The sequence below is a fragment of the Malaclemys terrapin genome, chromosome 18, assembly GCF_027887155.1.
Source record: "Malaclemys terrapin pileata isolate rMalTer1 chromosome 18, rMalTer1.hap1, whole genome shotgun sequence".
Lineage (NCBI taxonomy): Eukaryota > Metazoa > Chordata > Testudines > Emydidae > Malaclemys > Malaclemys terrapin.
The window spans coordinates 21791824-21811366 of NC_071522.1; the positions used below are offsets into that span (position 1 = coordinate 21791824).

At 51.9% G+C, this 19543-nt stretch overlaps 2 protein-coding genes across 2 annotated transcripts; one reads left to right on the plus strand and one right to left on the minus strand.

Moving 5' to 3' along the window:
• The first annotated feature begins 383 nt into the window (after positions 1-383).
• LOC128825899 (C-C motif chemokine 4-like) lies at positions 384-2605 on the plus strand. The gene is made up of 3 exons (XM_054008786.1): positions 384-489; positions 1406-1520; positions 2331-2605. Exons 1-3 carry the CDS (start codon positions 417-419, stop codon positions 2416-2418), a joined length of 276 nt encoding a protein of 91 aa, XP_053864761.1. The 5' UTR covers positions 384-416; the 3' UTR covers positions 2419-2605.
• Positions 2606-11242: 8637 nt separating this feature from the next.
• LOC128825729 (C-C motif chemokine 4-like) lies at positions 11243-13504 on the minus strand. Its single transcript, XM_054008485.1, has 3 exons — positions 13287-13504; positions 13013-13127; positions 11243-11768 (listed from the first exon to the last, which is right to left on the minus strand). The coding sequence occupies exons 1-3, from the start codon at positions 13357-13359 to the stop codon at positions 11687-11689; spliced, it is 270 nt and encodes an 89-aa protein (XP_053864460.1). The 5' UTR covers positions 13360-13504; the 3' UTR covers positions 11243-11686.
• Positions 13505-19543: the final 6039 nt, after the last annotated feature.

The following is a 19543-nucleotide window of genomic DNA, read 5'->3' on the forward strand; positions in this document are numbered from 1 at the left end:
CTTGAGGTCCCTTCCAACCCTGATATTCTGTGATTCTATGATTCTAAACCGCACACAAGTGAGATCGGCGCAGTTTGCACTTCCACAAACGCTTATGACACATTTTCTTCGGTCTTTTCCTGTGATGTTGAAATCAAATTGAAGAGTAAGAACTTGGGGCCTTGGCCCTTCGGCCCCTCACACAAACTATTCTGGGATTTCCTCCATTGCGGCTACTGCTTCGCTTTTCCACAAATAGCACAATTGCACCATGTCGTCACCTCCTGAATGCGCTGGAATTTCCACAGTTCCTGGGGGTTCGCTCTCCTTTCGATTTCCAGTCTCCTATAAGAAGGGGGAGAGACCAGAGACTCAGCATCAGACAGCAAAGGGTTTGACAGACTCCCATCTCTGGCTCATCCCTACCCGACAGCAACATGAAGGTCTCCGTGGCTGCCCTCGCCGTTCTCCTCATCGCTGCTTTCTGCTCCCTGGCCTTCTCCGCGCCAAGTAAGTTCCATGTCTATCTTCTCAGAGCCAATTTGGCCGTGTAGTGAAGGAAGAAGAACCCAGTTAGCTCTGCGCTAGCCAGCCATGGTGCGTCAGTGCTGTCACACCACCAGCAGCCCCTTTTCTGGGGCACTTCGGAGTGATGCAGGCTAGTTGTCTCTCTCTGGTAAAAGCCACATCTCTGCAGTGAGATGCACACCGCAGACAATGTGGGAGAGGGGCTGGTTGGCTTAGGAGCTTCCATCCCTAGGTTACCGGTTCAAATGCAGCCTCTACGGGACATGACCAAGAGCCCTGCCCCTCTGGTGGCTGTCTGGGGAGCCAGGTGAAATGAGTCTGTGGTCTCACTCCTCAGAGATCAAGGGTCCACATCACCAAAACTACCCTTGTGATGGGCATCATTTGGAACCCTGGCTGATGAGCCTAGCAGAGAGGCCACGGGGTATTCCGCTCACCCGCCAAGGGACTGTCCAAGTCAGGGTGGGCTGACAGAAGCTGGCATTGCTGCATCTGCTCTGTGAATACACTGGCACTAAGGACCCAGTCCCGCCAGATACTGAGCATCCTCAGAGCGGACTGACTCCAGCGGGCCCAGAGAGCCCTGGCAAGGCTGAAAGTGGCGGCGTGGCTAGCGATTAGCTCATGGGATTGTGAGGCCGTTCCTGACTTCAGGTCCTGACTCTGCCGTGGGCCTGCACTGTAGCTGCAGACAGATCTCTGCCACTCTGTCCCTCAGTGATCCCCTCTGTGAAATTGGGAGCATAAACAATTCGCTGTCTGCAGATCGCTGCATACGTACCAACGCTCAGCCATCGTCATGTCTTGGCATCACTGAACTCCTAGACTAATTTAAAAAGCCCACTAACGCAAACCTCTCCCCTGGGACTCCGTTTGAACTCATCTCTGTCTTTTGCAGTTGGCTCTGACCCCCCGACTGCCTGCTGCTTCTCCTACACAGCCCGGCAGATCCCCCGCAGCTTCGTGAAGGATTATTACAGCACCAGCAGCATGTGCTCCCAGCCGGGCATAGTGTAAGTGCCAATGGCAGACTCCTAGCGGCACTGACATGGGCTGGAGCGACCACCTGTGGTCCATTCCATTTCCTGGTATAGAGACGGAAAGGCAGATACTGGGGAAAACACTTACAGGCCATTGCAGGAGCACAGACAATACCGAGTTGGACACTACTGGCCGGGGCGGGAAGGGGGGTATCATGGTTTCCAACTACATGATAGGCTGGGGATGGGACCTGCCCACCCGAGCAGGGCTTAAATTCAGGAAATATTTTCAAACCTGCGGGAAGTTCCAGTGTGGTCCCCCACACCACGCAGGGCAGGGGGTGTGGTGTGCCCCACCACAGATCTAAAGCCCCCAGATCCCCCACCTTGCAGCTGAAGACCAGAGCCCTGCCCCAACACCCTGCCGCATGGCAGAAGCCCCAAGCCCTGCCCCCCACTTCAGCCCAGTGGCTGAAGCCCCTCCCCGCACACCCCACTGGGCCCTGAAGTTTTTTAGCATGTTGTGGGGAATGGGGGGGGAGGGGCTCAGGGAAATAATCTATGAGAATTTAAGCCCCGCACCCAAGGCATAATGGTGTGAGGTGTGGCCAGGATGGAGGTTGGGAGAGGAAAGATCTCAAGGGGGCACCAGTGTGTGGAACAGGCAGCCCGGTGGCAGCCTCGGGACCATGAGGGGCTGATGGAGACTCCTTCAGGGAGCGAGAACAGACCTGACTAGACCTACTGGGATGAAGGTGCAGCGGATACCAGAAGGGGGTGGGCACTTGCGAGAAATATCCCCTCCTTTCCTCTGACTCTGTCCGTCTCTTTCCCGCCCCCCAGGTTCACCACAAGGAAGGGCCGTGAGCTCTGTGCCAACCCCAGTGAATCCTGGGTTCAAGAGTACGTGAACGACTTGGAACTGAACTGAGCGGAGCAGGGGCCAGACTGGGCGATGCGCCGCCCCCGGCAGTGGGAGTGTAAACCCTCAAAGGACAGGCTGACGAGACAGAAACAGGAGCTGAATTTGCCCCAAACCCTGATAAAACCAAGAATTTGTAACTATCTTGTACAGCTATTTAAAATCCTGGATCGGTGTAATACCTACTAATTATACTGTTAATTATATTATTTATAGAACACTCGCTGTGAGTTGTGGGGGTGAGCGGCTGGGCCGTCTCTCTTCACGTCACAGACGCGCAGAAGATTGTTTAATATATTTGGTATTTAGCCCTGGCTGGGTCTGCTGTACTGCTGAACAGTGGCTGGGGTGGGGTTGACAGAACATGAAACATTGCTGTTATAGAATAAATATTTTTATATCAACCCCTTGGTTCTGTTTAAAGTGAATTCTGGCACTTTTCCTGAATAGCACTCATGTCACAAATCCCACACTCACCCATCCCGGCAAGGAAATAGCCCCCTCCGGCTGTCACGTCCTCACACACAAACACACCAGCGTCCATATCCCACCATCCCGGCACACACACACACACACACCCTGGGCTATACAAGGGGTCAGGCTGAATGATCTGGCCTTAAACTCAATGAATCTGCTTAAACTTCATCAGCTGGGTGTTGTGTTTCACAAAACAAATAACAACGGGAGGGCGTGAATCCAGGTTACACTTTTTCTATGAAATACGCACACACATATACACCAGCACACTCCTCAGTGACATACCTCTACGCACACACACCCCAGCCCTGAATAGAAATACAACTCACATACACACAGCTATTTACACCTCCCCCGCTCTCCACAACCCACCATACACCCCCCCAGAGTCACACGCACACCCAGCCCTGCATACACATGTTCACCCACAAAGATGGACCGTGACGCATCCCACACGCACGGTTGCACGCACACATTCACTCCCAGAGACATGCCTGCATACAGATGCACCCGCTCCCAGACACAGCCACGTGCATACACACACTGCCTCCAGATACACAGCTGCACTCATACACAGATGCACGCACACTAACACTATGCAGCAAATAGGCTCTGGAATACGCCCAGTAGGTCAGGCATTAAGTCCGTCCCTGGAGCCATTGAAGGATTGTTCCCAGATTTCATTCCCTGCAGCCTTGTCCAGTGCAGTTTTCAATGTCCCAAGGGAGGGGGCTTGGACTGCCCGTGGGTCCCATCACCCCAGGGCACAGGAAGGATTTGACAGGAAACAAGACAGTCCCTTGCTGGGTGGATTTGTGTTGCACCCGGCCAAATGCACAGGCCCATTGTGGGGGGAAAGCAAAGTCTGACAGCCCCAGTCCAGAAGTAGTGTCAACTCCTGGGGAGAAGCTCCAGGGAGCCCAGAACCGGGAGGTGCCTGGGAGAATACAAATGTCAAAGTACCAAGCCTTGCGCATAAAGAGATACAGGACAATGGGGCAAGGGGAGAGTATGAGATCTTGAGGGCTGGGGCAGTGTCGCCCTGCATGTGGGGCAGCGTGCGGCACACCGTGGGCACTGACAGGATACACCTGGGAATGATGAGCAGACTAAGTCTCCATTTTGCAGTTCTGAAGTCAACAGGAAATCGGTGGGAGTTGGACCCTTAAATACACAAAAGTACAGCTTTAGCCAATGTGTGTCTTTACGATCATCTTCTACGGAGCTGAAACAGGACATTGCTCAAACGAGACAGCAGGAGGCGGGAGGCACCTCGCCAGGGCTTCCGGCAGTGACTACTGGGCATACGTTCATTTGATTTTATCACTAATAGGGATGTATTAGTGAGAACTAGCCTCGAGAGGACGGAAGTCACCACTGGCCATCAACGGCTGACAACCTTTTGTCATATAGCCCATCTCGGAGACAAAGGCCCTGAACATCGAGCCCTGAAGATCACACTTGAGGTCATGGGCTGGGCGCGGCCACATGCTCACCCACAATTAACCTGGCTGCCCCAGGTTAGCAATAACCCCGTGGAGCTTTTAGAGGCCTGGAATAAAGCCCTACAAGGTGGACATGGATGCTCTGTCCAAGCGTGTTGTTGTTGTTGGACCCCTAAAGACTTTCAAAGATCTGGGCCTCGGTTTCTCTGTAGCGCCATGGGGATAATAGCCCTGCCCTGCCTCACGGGGGCGTTGGGAGGAGGAATACACTAAAGACTGGGCAGTGCTCAGATCTGGTGGGATTAGGGATTGAAGGGAGCGATGGTGGAAAGGGTCACATTTTAGCTCACGGTACAAACTCAAAGGCTCATAGTAAAAACTTTGGATTTTACAAAAAATATATTTTAAAACACAAAGCTCAGAAATCAGGGGAGATCAGCGCCCTGCTTCAGCTCTTTATCCTCATGGACAGCCTCCCTCGGCCACCCACCCCCAGATGGGCAGGGCTGAAATGTGTCTGGGATAACAGGAATTGGGCGTGTCAGGGTTCCCTCTCCACTCTGAACTCTGGGATACAGATGTGGGGACCCGCATGAAAGACCCCCTAAGCTTATTTCTGCCAGCTTAGGTTAAAAACTTCCCCAAGGCACAAATCCTTCCTTGTCCTTGGACGGTATTGCTGCCACCACCAAGTGAGTTAGACAAAGATTCAGGAAAAGGACCACTTGGAGTTCCTGTTTCCCCAAAATATCCCCCCAAGCCCTTTCACCCCCTTCCCTTGAGAATAATATACCAACCAATTGCTTCTAATAAAGTGAGCACAGACCTTTTCTTTAGGACACTAAAACCAATCAGGTTCTTAAAAGAAGAAGTTTATTTTTTAAAAAAAGGGAAAGAATCACACCTGCAAAATCAGGATGGAAGGTAACTTTACAGGGTAAATAAAAAGATTTAAAACCCAGAGGATCATCTCTGATTTTGCTTCCCAGTTACAAAACAGGAATAACATTTCCTCTGAGCACAGGGGAAATTCACAAGCTGAAACAAAAGATAATCTAACGCATTTCCTTGCTATTACTTACAATTTGTACTCTTGGATGCTTATTTCAGGTAGGGGTTTAGGAGATGGTTTTTCCTGCCCTGGTCCCTCTCTGTCCGAGAGAACAATAAAGAGGCACAAACAAAAACCTTCCCCCACAGATTTGAAAGGCTTTTCTTCCCTTATTGGTCCTTTTGGTCTGGTGCCAACCAGGTTATTTGAGCTTCTTAACCCCTTACAGGTAAAGGAGGGATTTTATGCTCCCCTTAACTGTATGTTTATGACCGGGCGCCCCAAGCAGGGGAGGGCAGAGTGGGGAGTGTGAAGGGCACAGCCGGGGGCTGGTTCTGATAGGGTGCTCCGAGTGGAACCAGAGAGCTGAGCAGGACTGGATCTGAGGTCATGGGGCTGTGTACGTGTGTGCCACTCTCTGAGCTGGCACAAGGACGAAGCCGCTCCCTCGGTGCAAGTTTCAACACAGCCGGATAACGTTAAAGTCACCACAGAGTGACTGAGAGCTTCCTCCTGAGCTCAGACCTGGCCTCTGTGTGTAAAGGGGCATCTGAGTCCAGGGGCCTCTTATCAGTGGGGAGCTCCTGGACCCTGGAGGCAGGTTAATCCTTGGGAATGAAGGAAATCCCACCTGGGGACTGGGGGAGAAGGTCACAGAATCATAGATGGGTAGGACTGGAAGGGACCTCGGGAGGTCATCTAGACCAGTCCCCTGCATTGAAGCAGGACTAAGTATTATCTTAGACCATCCCTGACAGGTGTTGGTCTAACCTGCTCTTTAAAATCTCCAGTGACCTCCGTCCCACAACCTCCCTAGGCAAAGTGCTTACTTACCCTGACAGGAAGTTTTTCCTAGTGTCCAACCTAAATCTCCCTTGCTGTAATTTAAGCCCATTGCTTCTTGTCCTGTCCTCAGAGGTTAAAAAGAACAATTTATCACCCTCCTCCTTATAACAGCCTTTTATGTACTTGTATGTCCCCTCTCAGCCTTCTCTTCTCCAAGCCAATTTTTTCAGTCTTCTCTCACAGCTTATGTTTTCTAGCCCTTCCATCATTTTTGTTGCTCTCCTCTGGACTTTCTCCAATTTCTCCACATCTTTCCTTGCCAGATCCCTGGCAGGCAAAGCCAAATGGGGACCCTTGCAGACCCTAAGTCCTGACTCCCCTTGCCTGAAACCAACCGCACCCTCCCACCTGCCCCCACTGCCCCAGGGCCTGCGGGCAAGGAGTTGCGGGGCCAGGGTACCCACTCCAGAGCGGAAGCCTCCCACTGACTAGCACCTGTGGGGAGTCTTGCTAGAGACGGGGAGGAGGTGACAGAATGAGGAGCAGACCCGGGAACTAACCTCGTCTGCATCCCGCTCTTCCATGCAGCGTGCTGGGGAGGGCCGCACTTACGTCGCTGCTATAGAGTTAATGGCCAGAACAGTTCGAGTCCACGTTGCATTTCACACTGGCTGGAACAAATTGTCATCAGCATGTCACTGCGGGACGTCCAATGGCTAGGCGGGGTCAGCCTCGCCCCCGATCTCAGGGGACGCTGCAGGGTGAAAATACATGAGCTTTCACTGTTATGAACAGAGCTCATGAGGACAAAGCCGGCCTGGCGCCCCAGGGCTCAGCGATCAAATATCCCCCCAAGTTACGACATGTTCCATTCCTTTGGTGGAAAAATAACCTTTTCAACTAAACAGAAATTCACTCCAAAAAATCCATTTTCACTGAGAATTTTTGGGGGGGTTGCAGATGAACCAAAACCCCCAAACGTGGCGACAGAAATCCGACCTTTTCCCGGTTTTCAGGGTTTCATGTTTTTTGACCAAATCCCAGTCGTTTTCATGGAGCAGTTTCAACAGCTGGGGGTGAGGGGAGCCATTTCCTGCCGTTTTTCCTGGGGGGGGAAATGTCATTTCCTGCCCAGCCCTAGTGAGTGAGCACCGTGGTATGAGCCACGCCTGCCAAAATCAGACTCATCGGGGCTCAGCCCTGCACCATCATAGACCAGAGTTCCCAAACTTCATTGCACCGTGATCCCATTCTGATAACTAAGATTACTACATGAACCCGGGTTGGGGGACCAACACCTGAGCCCCCCCAAGCCCCACTGCCCCAGGCTGGGGGCCTGTAACCTGAGCCCTGCCACTCAGGGCCGAAGCCCTCAGGCTTCAGCTTTGGCCCTGGGCCCCAGCAAGTCTAACGCCAACCCTGACAACCCCATAAAAGCGGGGTCGCAACCAACAGTTTGAGGGGGGGAGGGATAGCTCAGTGGTTTGAGCATTGGCCTGCTAAACCCAGGGTTGTGAGCTCACTTCTTGAGGGGGCCACTTAGGGATCTGGGGCAAAATCAGTACTTGGTCCTGTAGTGGAGGCAGGGGGCTGGACTGAATGACCTTTCAGGGTCCCTTCCAGCTCTAGGAGATAGGTATATCTCCATGTATTTTAAACTGCTGTCATAGACAATGGCAAAACGCCCTGCCACAGGGTGTCCTGCCCTTTGGGGGTGTCTACACAGGGAGCAGTGATTCTCTGAGCCCGGGCCAACAGACTCAGGCGAAGCCCACCCCCATCCCTTGGCTCTAGAGCCCGGGCTCCAGCTCCAGCCCCAGCTGTAGCATCTACGCTAGCCCGAGCCCAAGCCTGTTGACCCGGCTCTGAGAGTCGCTGTGTAGACGTATCCTTAAAAGGGCCAGGATGCCTGGGGCTGGCCTGCCCCATTCAATCAGCTGTGCCTGTACCAGAATTAGCGGCCTCCCAGCATAAAGGGGCTGGACTAATTGGGGTCAGGTGAGAGCCTGAAACACCTGGGCCTGGTAAAAGGGCAAAGAGCTCCGCTTGGGGAGGAACCACAGGGAGCAAATTGGGTTCCTGGGGCAGGTCGTGAAGGAAGGTCTGGAAGGGAAGCAGCCGGGAGCCAGGGCTCTGTCCTAAAGGAGAGATTAAAGGTAGCCCAGAAGGGCCTGGAAGCTGAGCCTGGACAGGCACCTAACAGGGAGGGAAGAAAATTGGATTTTTTTTACCCTGAAGGGGTTACGTTTTAGCCAGTGACTTGGTGAGAGACCTGAGCCACGTGAATGGCTGGGAAAGAGAAAAAATGCCAGTGAGGAGAAATGAAGCCAGGGAGCACCTGCAGTGCCATTCTTGGCCAGCAGCTGGGGCTATGGGGCAGGTACCCCTGTGACACCCCCATGGACACATTCATATAGGATCAGGCCTTGTTTGACCTTTCATCAGACACTAAGCCTGCGTGCAGCTCAGATGTCAGCCTTTCTACCTGAACCCCTGAAATAAAATGGAACCTCTGTTATCTTGGAGCAGTGACCCCAGCCCTCTGTCAAACGAAGATCTTACTGAAATACACGAGGCCTAATTCTGTTTTCGTTTACACTGGTACAAATCCAGCGTAACTCCAGTGAGGTCAGTGGAGTTACTCCAGATTTACACTAGTGTGAATGACAGTAGAATCTGGCCTGTTTTGCCTCATGTGGTTCTTTCACTCGATTCAGGTTATCCTCTTGGGAACAGTTGCTTTTCACGGAGTTCTGTTTTTGAATGGCTTTACGGGAGCTATTTCTGCTGTTGGGATGCAAGACATTTCTTATTAGTAGTAAAAATCTCGTCTGTATATTATTTCACCCGTGAACTTTAGGAAATGAGGTGTTTGGAGGAAGTGAGATGGCTGTCAATGTGGAGGAAGCGGATGTGGATTCAGGGTGGAGAGAGAAAGAGATGGAGTAATTGGAGGTGAGTGTGGAGTAAGCCCCTTCTTCAATAAGCATGGTGAGGTCATGGTCACATGAGTACGGGGTGGAATAAATCAGCAAATGGAGTGTCACTCTGGATTAAGAGTGGAGTCAAAGCAAGTGCATCTGAGTGTGTCAGTGAAGGGTGAGTATCAGATAAGTATGTGCTGGGAGTTGTTAGTGTGTGTTGCTCTGGGGAGCTGATGTAATTTTATCACTTTCAAAGCATTTTACAAGGGTGGGTATTATCACCCCCATTTTACAGATAGGGAAACCGAGGCAGAGAGCAGGGAAGTGACATGCCCAAGATGACAACAAGGAGTCCGGTGGCACCTTAAAGACTAACATATTTATTTGGGTATAAGCTTTCGTGGGTAAAAACCCACTTCTTCAAAAGCATGGAGTGAAAATGACAGATGCAGACATTATATACTGATATATGAAGAGCAGGGAGTTACCTCACAAGTGGAGAACCAGTGTTGACAGGGCCAATTCGATCAGGGTGGATGTGATCCACTCCCAATAATAGATGAGGAGGTGTCAATTCCAGGAGAGGCAAAACTGCTTTTGTAATGAGCCAGCCACTCCCAGTCCCTAGTCAAGCCCAGATTAATGGTGTTAAATTTGAAAATGAATTTTAGTTCTGCAGTTTCTCTTTGAAGTCTGTTTCTGAAGTTTTTTTGTTGAAGGATGGCTACTTCTAAATCTGTTATAGAATGTCCAGGAAGATTGAAGTGTTCTCCTACTGGCTTTTGTGTGTTACCATTCCTGATGTCCGATTTGTGTCCATTTATTCTTGACACCATGCCCAAGATGAACTGGTCAGAAATAGAGCCAAGGTTGCCTGCCTCCAGTATCCATCCCCCATCCCTGGACAACGCTCCCTCATCTCAGCTGTTCTGCAGGAGGGGGTGAGCTGTGTCTCTCTGGCCGGGGGTGCGCAGCGAGGGGCCACAAGGGAGGGGTGAGGTGTGTCCCAGGCATTAAAGCACATGCAGGGCTGAGTGGATCCATGCAGCGTGTATATGTGCGTGCCTACACGTGCTGGCTCCGTGCCCAGAAACAACAGGCCACAGCTGATAGAAGTGGCAAGTGGAACAACAGGCCTCCTCCTCCAGGGCATTGAAACACACCGGTTCCGACCCAGCCGCAGGGCTCTGCAAAGAGCAGTCAGGGCAAGGGGCCGGGGAAATACTCAGTTCAGCTCCTTGGGGCAGGGGCTGGGTCTCCACTGGGCAGGCTGGGTAACTCCCCTGCTCCCAGGGAGATTCCCCACACACCCACACACACACACCCCTGCTCCCAGGGAGATTCCCTACACACACACACACACACACACACACTCACACCCCTGCTCCCAGGGAGATTCCCTACACACACACACACACACACACACACCCCTGCTCCCAGGGAGTTTCCCTACACACACACACACACACACACACACCCCTGCTCCCAGGGAGATTCCACACACACACATATACACACACACACACCCCTGCTCCGAGGGAGATTCCCTACACACACACACACACACACACACACACACACACACCTGCTCCCAGGGAGATTCCCCCCCCCCACACACACACACACCCCTGCTCCCAGGGAGATTCCCTACACAAAACACACACACACACACACAGGTCTTCCCCAACTCCAGACTCCCCTCCTGCCCCCCGGCCCCCATGCTCTCCTCCCCTCACCCAGCTGAGCTCATCCCCTCACTGCAATGTCTGCAAACCCGCTGCTGTCCTCAGCTCAGGGTAAGAGATTTAACCTTTTGTCCTCCCACTTTAAGGTGGGAACTATATACTATTTTTGTTTCTTGCAGGTACATAAGGGGTAGCTGGGTGTACTGGAGACAGGGCATGCAGGGCTGGATGTAGATGTGTGTGAGGGATGGATCTGAGCTGTGAACTGCAAATGGGGCCAAATTTTCCCCAAACTCTAGTGGTGCTGAGCTGGTAGGGTTTGTTCCAGATCCTCTCCTAGTGAGACAGGCAGGCACAGTGCTCAGATTATGTGTCTGGGCCTGGAGATCCTTCCAGTCGGTAATTACATTAAGGCAAAAACCAGGGTGTTTTTCTACAAAACATTTTATTTTCCAAAATCATCACTCTACCCAGTCCCTGGTCATCGCCTAATATTACAGCACAAAGAACCGAACACATTCAACAACCTGGGGTGTTTTTGTGTCGGTCACTGCGATGCACGGGGAGTCATCTGACCCTCCTGCACACATGCCATAAATAATATAATTAGCAATACAAAAAATGGGGTCCCTACTGCACGTCTTAAATAGCGTCACATGATACGTTCAAAGTCCAGCGTTTGTCAGTTCTTTGAAAAGTGGGTTGGTAGCAGCATCCTGGCTTGTGTCAGCAGAAGTGAGGCAAGGTCCTTCCGGTGCCCTTTGAACTCTGTCCTTAGATGGCCAGCACTTGGGCTCAGGAATCACCTCTTTGTCCGGTGTTACAGCATCTTGCACAATGGGGCTGCGAAGTGCTACCGTAATACACGTAATAAATAGGAATAATTCTCTGTCCCCCATTCTGCTCAGTTCAGATCCAGGTGTTCACATAGGCTTGGACCCAGGAGTGGCTGGGGTTGGCACAGACGGACCGGCCTTTCTTCGTAATAAACCTGTGGGACAGGAAGGAGACAGGTTAGAGTGAGAGAAACATTGTGTCTCTCCCTCACCGTCCTAGGTCGCCCCACTTCCAGATCCCAGCACAGCCAGTCAGTTCTGTCCTGTCCCCGAAGGATTCTCCACCAGAACTTGATGCTGGTCTGGGCCACCTGGCCTGCCCCTCCTCCCATTTGGCTGCCTGTTCTACATATTAAAGTTTCAGAGTAACAGCCGTGTTAGTCTGTATCCGCAAAAAGAAGAACAGGAGTACTTGTGGCACCTTAGAGACTAACAAATTTATTAGAGCATAAGCTTTCGTGGACTACAGCCCACTTCTTCGGATGCCTTCCTGTGGTTTGCCCTCCCCCAGCCTCACTTCCTGCCCCGCCCCCACACTCCATTATCCCCAGGGGTGAGCAGGTCCCACCCCAGGACCCTAGAGGAGCTATGGGGGAATCCCTTCTAGGTGGCCTCTTCTCCCAGCTGTGAATACTTGGCTCTGAGAGTCTGTGCTGGTACGCTGGGCTCTCTAGTCACCGACCTCAGGCCTTTGACACCTGGATTTGCCTCATGCTAGGAATGAGAAGCAGCAGCCAGACACCAAGGGTACGTCTACACTGGAATAAGAGAGTCGTCTGACCCGGGCTCGGGTTGTGGGGCTAAACATTGCTGTGTAGACATTCGGGCTTGGACCGGAGCCCAAGCTCGGGGATCCTCTCGCCTCGCAGAATCCCAGAGCTGGGGTTGTACCCCGAGCCCGAATGTCTACACCCCAATTTTACAGCCCCACAGTTGAGCCCCGCAAACCCGAGTCAGCCGCCGCGGGTGTTTAACTGCCGTGTAGACGTAGAGCAGGGAGCGACCCCCTTCTGACAACGAAGCCTGAGCCCGCCCTAGTCCCGCCAAAGCCCGAGCCCCACGGCCCTGGATGGGGCTTCAGCCTGAGGCAGGGGGCCTGTATCCTGAGCCCTGCCACCCAGGGCTGAAGCTCTTGGACTACGGTCCCAGGTGGTGAGGCTCAGGCGTTAGCCCCGGGCCCCAGCAAGTTTAAGCCAACCCTGGCCACCCCGTTAAAGCAGGATCACACCCCACTTTGGGATCCCGACCCACAGTTTGAGAACCGCTGACATAGAGCAAACTATTCCATTGCAGTGCATGACTACACTGTAACGCTTGCAACAGGAGCATGTATTGAAATGGAAGCTGTCTCTGCACATCTGCTCGCTGCCTGTCTCCGGTGTCGGGAGTTTGCACTTACACTATAGCGGGTAAGGAGCACTTGCTGCTGGTGTGATAGTAATCCATCACCATGCTGCGCGGGATCTGGCGGGCCATGTAGGAGAAGCAGCAAGTGATGGGCATGTCCGGTCCCTCTGAAAGATGGAAACAGACAGCGTGAGTGTGCCTTGAGTTCCATGCAAGGGAAAATAACACACGTTATCAGGGGAAAGGTTCCTCCCCCCACCATCCAAAGAGCAATAAATCGGTTTCCTTCAGAAATGGACAATTTCAGCGAGAGACGCTGGACTCACCTGGGCCAGAGGAGGCCAGGGACCAGAAGGCAGCGCTGGTGAGAACGGCGAGGGCAGCCACGGAGACCTTCATGTTGCTGTTGGGTGAGGAGGAGCGGAGCTGGACCAGGGACTAGCTGTGACACTGAGCAGCAAGAGGCTTCTCTCCTTTTATAGGGAACTCCAGAGGCAGAGAGACAAAGGGAAGCAGAGTGGAATTTCCAGAGCGGATGTCACAGGGTGAGCTGTGCAGATGGGAGAAAAAGGGAACTCGCAGCCAAAGCTCAGGAATTAATAACAAGTGAAGAGCTGAGCATTCCAAGCTGTTACTCAGCACGGTTCTTTCATGCCAACAGGCCGCAAGGAAAACAAAACGGTGCCTGTAAGTCACATGGAGCTGGGTGGGGGAGGGGATGTATCCATTGGAACAAAGAGAGGGACTCTTCCCTCGGCATGCAAGTTGTGCAAGGCTGGAAAAAGAGGAGGCATCTGGGATATACTGAGTCTCTCATGAGCCAGGCTTTCATATGAATAAGAGATTAAGAGCGGGTGCGGGAAGAGGTGCCGTCGAAGCTATTATCCTGGTGGTTTACCATCTGCAGATCCCTCTGCCCTAGGACGATCCTGCCAGAGCTGGCTTCTTAGGATATAAGGTCACTTTGCCAAGCCACCTGAACACAGCCATGGATGGGATTTTATTCTTCATATGACACTCAACGGCGGCTTTGCTTTGATTTAGTGCCTTTAGTCACTGGAGTCATGCAAGCAGGATTTAGTCCCGGATGGAAGATCAGGGTGTTGGCAGGTAAAATCAGATGTCAATCCACCAGGGAGTGTGTGTTACAGGTCCCTGTCTGCCAATCTGCAGAGGATAGGAGTTGTGACACACACACACACCATTACCGTGTGTGGGTTTGTTAGCTCAAGCTGTTGCAGAATGTGCTTTTAGCTCTGGCCGTCCCCAGGTCAGCCCTCGCTGTGTTGAAGATGGCAGCTGTCACACAGGTGAGAAAGGTTAAATGGTACCACATTTAATACCCTAGGAGGGAGAGACAGATTCACCCCCCTGCCCTTTGGTGTCCATTCCAGCGGGTGTTCATTCCACCCAAGAAGAAATTGGTGACACCTATGCCAGGCTTTGTGGGGCTGCAGCTACTGCGGATGATACATTAGGAACACTGAACTATGGTCTGATCTCAGAGAGCAATTCCTGTGTTCCTAATATATCAATTAGATCAGTCCAATCTCCTGTCTTCAGCAGTGGCCAGGACCAGGGGCTTCAGAAGATGCAAGAAATCCACAGTGTAAAGTAAGGGATAATCTGCCCCCAGCTACAGATTGGTTTGTGCCTTGAAGCAGGAGGGGTTAGATCCCTTCCAAACTCATGGACTCCAAGGCCAGAAGGGACCATTGTGATCATCTAGTCTGACCTACTGCATAGCACAGCCCAGAGACCTGCCCCTAAATAATTCCTGGAGCAGAGCTTATAGAAAATCATCCCATCTCGATTTAAAAATGGTCAGTGATGGAGACTCCACCATGATCCTTGGTCAATTGCTCTAACCATTAAAAATGTGCACCTTATTTCCAGTTGGAATATGTCTAGCTTCAACTTCCAGCCATTGGACGGTGTTAGACCTCTCTCTGCTGGATAGAAGAGCCCATTATTAAATATTGGTTCCCCAAGTAGCTACTTACAGACTGTGATCGGGTCACCCCTTAACCTTCTCTTTTTGTTAAAGTGAAGAGATTGAACTCCTTGAGTCTCTCACTAGAAGGCAGGTTTTCTAATCCCTTCATCATTCTCTTGGCTCTTCTCTGAACCCTCTGCAATTTATCAGCCTCCTTCTTGAATTGTGGGCATGCCAAGCATTCTTTGTTCCTAGGTGTCCACATTTACATTTGCCACATTAAAACACACATTGTTTGCTTGCGCCCAACTTAGCAAGCGATCCAGATCACTCTGAATCAGTGGCCTGGCTTCTTCATTATCTACCACTCCCCCAATTTTTGTGTCATCTGCAAAATTTCAGTGATGATTTTATGTTTTCCTCCAGGTCACTGACAAAAATGTTAAACAGCACAGGGCCAAGAACTGATCCCTGTGGGGCCCCACTAGAAACAGGCCTGTTTGACCATTTCATTTTGAGCCCTATCAGTTAGCCAGTTTTTATTCCATTTAATGTATGCCATGTTAATTTTATATTCTAATTTTTTAATCAAAATGTCAAGCAGTACCAAGTCAAATGCCTTACAGAAGTCTATTATGTCAACACTCTTACCTTTATCTACCAAACTTCTAAACGCATCAAAAAAAAGATATCAAATTAGTTGGACAGCATCTATTTTCCATAAATCCATGTTGATTTGCATTACTTACATCACCCTCCTTTAGTTCTTTATTAACAGAGTCCTATGTCAGTCACTCCATTATCTTGCTCAGGATCAATGTCAGGCTGACAGGCCTATAATTAGGATATTAGGAAACACTATTTCACTAGGAGGGTGGTGAAGCACTGGAATGGGTTACCTAGGGAGGTGGTGGAATCTCCATCCTTAGAGGTTTTTAAGGCCCGGCTTGATAAAGTCCTGGCTGGGATGATTTAGTTGGGGTTGGTCCTGCCTTGAGCAGGGGGTTGGACTAGATGACCTCCTGAGGTCCCTTCCAACCCTGAGATTCTATGATTCTATGAGGATTTAATGGGGGGGGGGGTTGAGTGTTAGTCCCTTAAAATAGGGTGCATTGTGGTATTATTGGTTGTGCTCACAGGAATGTTTAGTTGGCATGGAGAGGAAGAGGTGTCTCCTGGAGGGACGGGTTGTATCTTTTGCTCTTTACACACAAATAATACGAAGAAACCACACTGGCATCATTGGGTCCCAAATAGCCATCAAACACATCAGGCCGAGCTACATGTACTCTAAAACATAGAGCACAGTGTGCACCACTACAGGGCTCACACACTATTTAAGGGGATACCACTCTAGTCCTCTGCTCTACAGTAGGGCTGAGAGATTTGTTCCCATAAGTTTTCTATCCTTTCTTATGACACCCCCCCAGGGCTGGGTCTAGGGTTGGGCGGGCAGGCCAGTCACCCAGGTGGGCACCTTGTCAGGGGGTAAGGGACTACTGTGATTGGCCAGCCATTTTTGCTTCACTTGGCCAGTGGTGGGCTTGGTTTGTTGGTTGGTTTTTTGGACCCGTTCCTGTCCCAGCCAGTGGGTATGGACTAGCTAGCTTGGCCTCAAAGATGGGAAAGGGCTTGGGTTATGCGAGGCTCAGAGGTCGAGGGACATGCTCTGTGAGATGCTTGGCAGCCCCGTGGTCTGTCCTGAACCAGGGGTTTGAGGTCGGTTAATGCTGGGAAGCTCCAGGCTGTTTTCAGGTTTCATACTCTGTCGGGTTCCAGCTCGAGGACTCATCTCGGGCACGGGGACTTGTCGGAACTGTGTCACAGCTGAGCAGGATGTGGTGAGGTGCGTCTGCAATACGCTGAGCCCTCTGGCTCCCTGGGATCCTTTCAGGGCGTGATAGAGCAGGAAATGCGGGTTCACACCTGGGTCTGACGTTGGCTGGAGCCTCCTGCTAGCCATGGTCTGGTGCCCATGCTGACGCCTGGATATCCCCGCGCCTTTGCTATCACGGACCATGAAGTGATGCGATCTCTCTGCAGAGCCGGGCGGCTGGGGTCACCAGCGTCACCCTGAGCAGACCCATTCATCGCTCTGCAAGATCCCAGAGGGGATGGGGGTGCACCAGTTGCAGGGCCTCCAGCCTCGTGCATGCTGAGCAGGAGAGGTATGTGACCTCTAGGTTGCAACCCTTGAGATGTGCAGGGCACGCGGCTCTCGGTGCCTTTCCCTTGACGCCCAGACGGTGGGGTCCCTCTGCTTTCCAAGTGTCTGGTGCAGACAGATCTGAAGGGGACAGTTTCAGGGGAGTGAAAACCAAGGCTGAGAGCTGGAGTCAGGCACGGGGCAGGCTGGGCTCCATCCACTTCAGAGAGAACAACAACAGCGAAGCAGCTTGACCTACAAGCTGCCCCAGAGATGGGAAACGTGTCCCATTCTCAGAGGCAGCCTGAACCAAACTAGCCACCCACAGCTGGCCTGGCTCTGCTCTTAGGTGTCTGCTTCCAGGCAGCTCCCCCAGCACTGCGGGAGACTCACCCCGCACAAGGCTCCCATGACCCCCTTGGGATTTCCTGGGAAGGCCCCTGCCTGCACTGGGCAGCCGGCCCAATTCCAGCCCTCAGTGGCCAGCTGTGACAAGGTGAGCTCGCCCTGGGGTTACGGGGCTAGCCTGGGACTTGGGGAACCCTGGGCTCTGTTTCCTGCTCTCCCACACGCTCTCTGTGTGACCTTGGGCAAGTCACTTGGCCTTCCTGTGCCTCAGTCCATCTGTATAACAGGGATAACGGCACTGATCTGCCTCCTGGGGAGGGGGTGACAATACACTGGCAATTGTGAGGCACTCAGATGGGGGACAGGTAAGTACCTGGATGGGTAGTATGAGTGGAGCACTGTGGGATCTGGGGTTGTCATAAGGGGCCGTTGCCAGCTGGTGTGAGCTGACCTTGATTGGGGCATATAAAGGCCATTTAAAGCCACCTTTGTCTTGTCCTGAGTCGGACTAAGCTGGATCTGAGGATCAAACCTTATAATACCATCTCCTCAGCTCGCTGGCCTTCACTAGGACGCTGAGGGTCACAGTCTCCAAGACTGTGGGACAAGACGTTTCCAGGCTGGAAAGTTCCGGCCTAGGAGCATCGTCTCTGCCTGTGATTCTGTGGCCCCTTTACACACCCGGGGGAAGTTCTGGAGCCAGAAGAAACCTCCCAGCCTCTCCAGGGCAACTTTGACCCACTTTGAGTCCAGCCACGCCAAACACCACAGAGGCAAACGTGCCTTCTTCCCTCTCGGGGGACAGAGGGGGCCAACACTCACACACACACACACGCACACGCCCAGTTCACATCCTGTTGCACTCAGCTCATTTGCTCCACTCCTGTTCACACCTGCACAGCATCAGCCACACAGTCAGAGTGTCGGCGTGTGGTTTTCACACTCCCCTGCGCTCTCTGGCACAGACACAGTTGTGACCCGCAAAGGCGAAGGAAATCAAGTTGTGTATCCCCTCCCCCCACCTCTTTGCTTCTTCACAATGACTGGAGAAGCCCCGACAGGCTTATTTCTTTTAAATCTGCTTTTTTGTTTCATCTTAGCAATATCGGGAATGTCAAGCCCGGTCTTCGCTGGTTTTGCTGGATGACCTGCTGGAGGTCTTAGGGATGTGGCTTATGGGCTCTCTGGGCCCATCATTAAAGGGTAAGAGGGTGGATCTTTAACAAAGACACTTTTTCTCCTAAGCGTCTGTAGGGCATGTCAACAAAAGACTGAAAAGTCAGTCCTCTGAGCAGTCTGAAAAACTCCCTTCCCCTCTCAGGTGTGCAAGTTTAGCATCATCAGCACCGGTGATCTCAATATCTTGCTCGTCCGCCAGTGTCCTCCAGAGTTCCAGGCTAAAAAACGCATGATCCCCCTCCCCCCTTTTGACTTTAAAGAGCAATTACATCATGCAAGATGAATCAGTAAAAATGACCTCGTGGAGGTACTGTATTCATTCACTCTCCGTGATTCCAGACTAAAAGGGCTCCATTTATAGGTTAAAAGAGAGTTTCTTTACTTACCCAGCCCACAAACTCCACCCGGGATCTGAAAATCCAGCTGGGCCCTTCCTGCCTCTCACAAAACCTGGGCTGTCAAAGATGGTGCAGCCAGAAGGTGGCTGGGGTGGCTGGTGATGATGCATGAGGCAGAACAGGCACCAGCGTGTTCTCCCAGAGCTGTTCTGCTCCCCAGCGGTAACAGGCACTTGTTATTGTCAGAGACAACATGGACACATGGGAAGCCAGTCTGTGGAGTAAGAAAGGGCTGTTTACATTGTCACTTAGCGGACTATACCTGCGCCGTAACAGACGTTCACCCTAGATGAAGGGTTCTCAGCTTTGTCCGTAGCATAGACCATGTATCAACCGAGAAGATATCTCCTACTCGTGAGCATGGAGAGCAGCTTTCCCTCCCATTCGCGACTACATCAAATCCCTGGAGCAGCTGCCGCACTTTCTTATGTGGAAAAGTAGCACTGGGGAAGGATTTAATGTTTTCTCTGCTTCTTTCAGTGCAACTTAGCAGCTGGGAGCAAGGAGGAGGTGCCTGGGAGCAGGCAGGCCTCCGCAGCCCCCACCCAACCCAGTGTTCACATTGAGAACCACCGG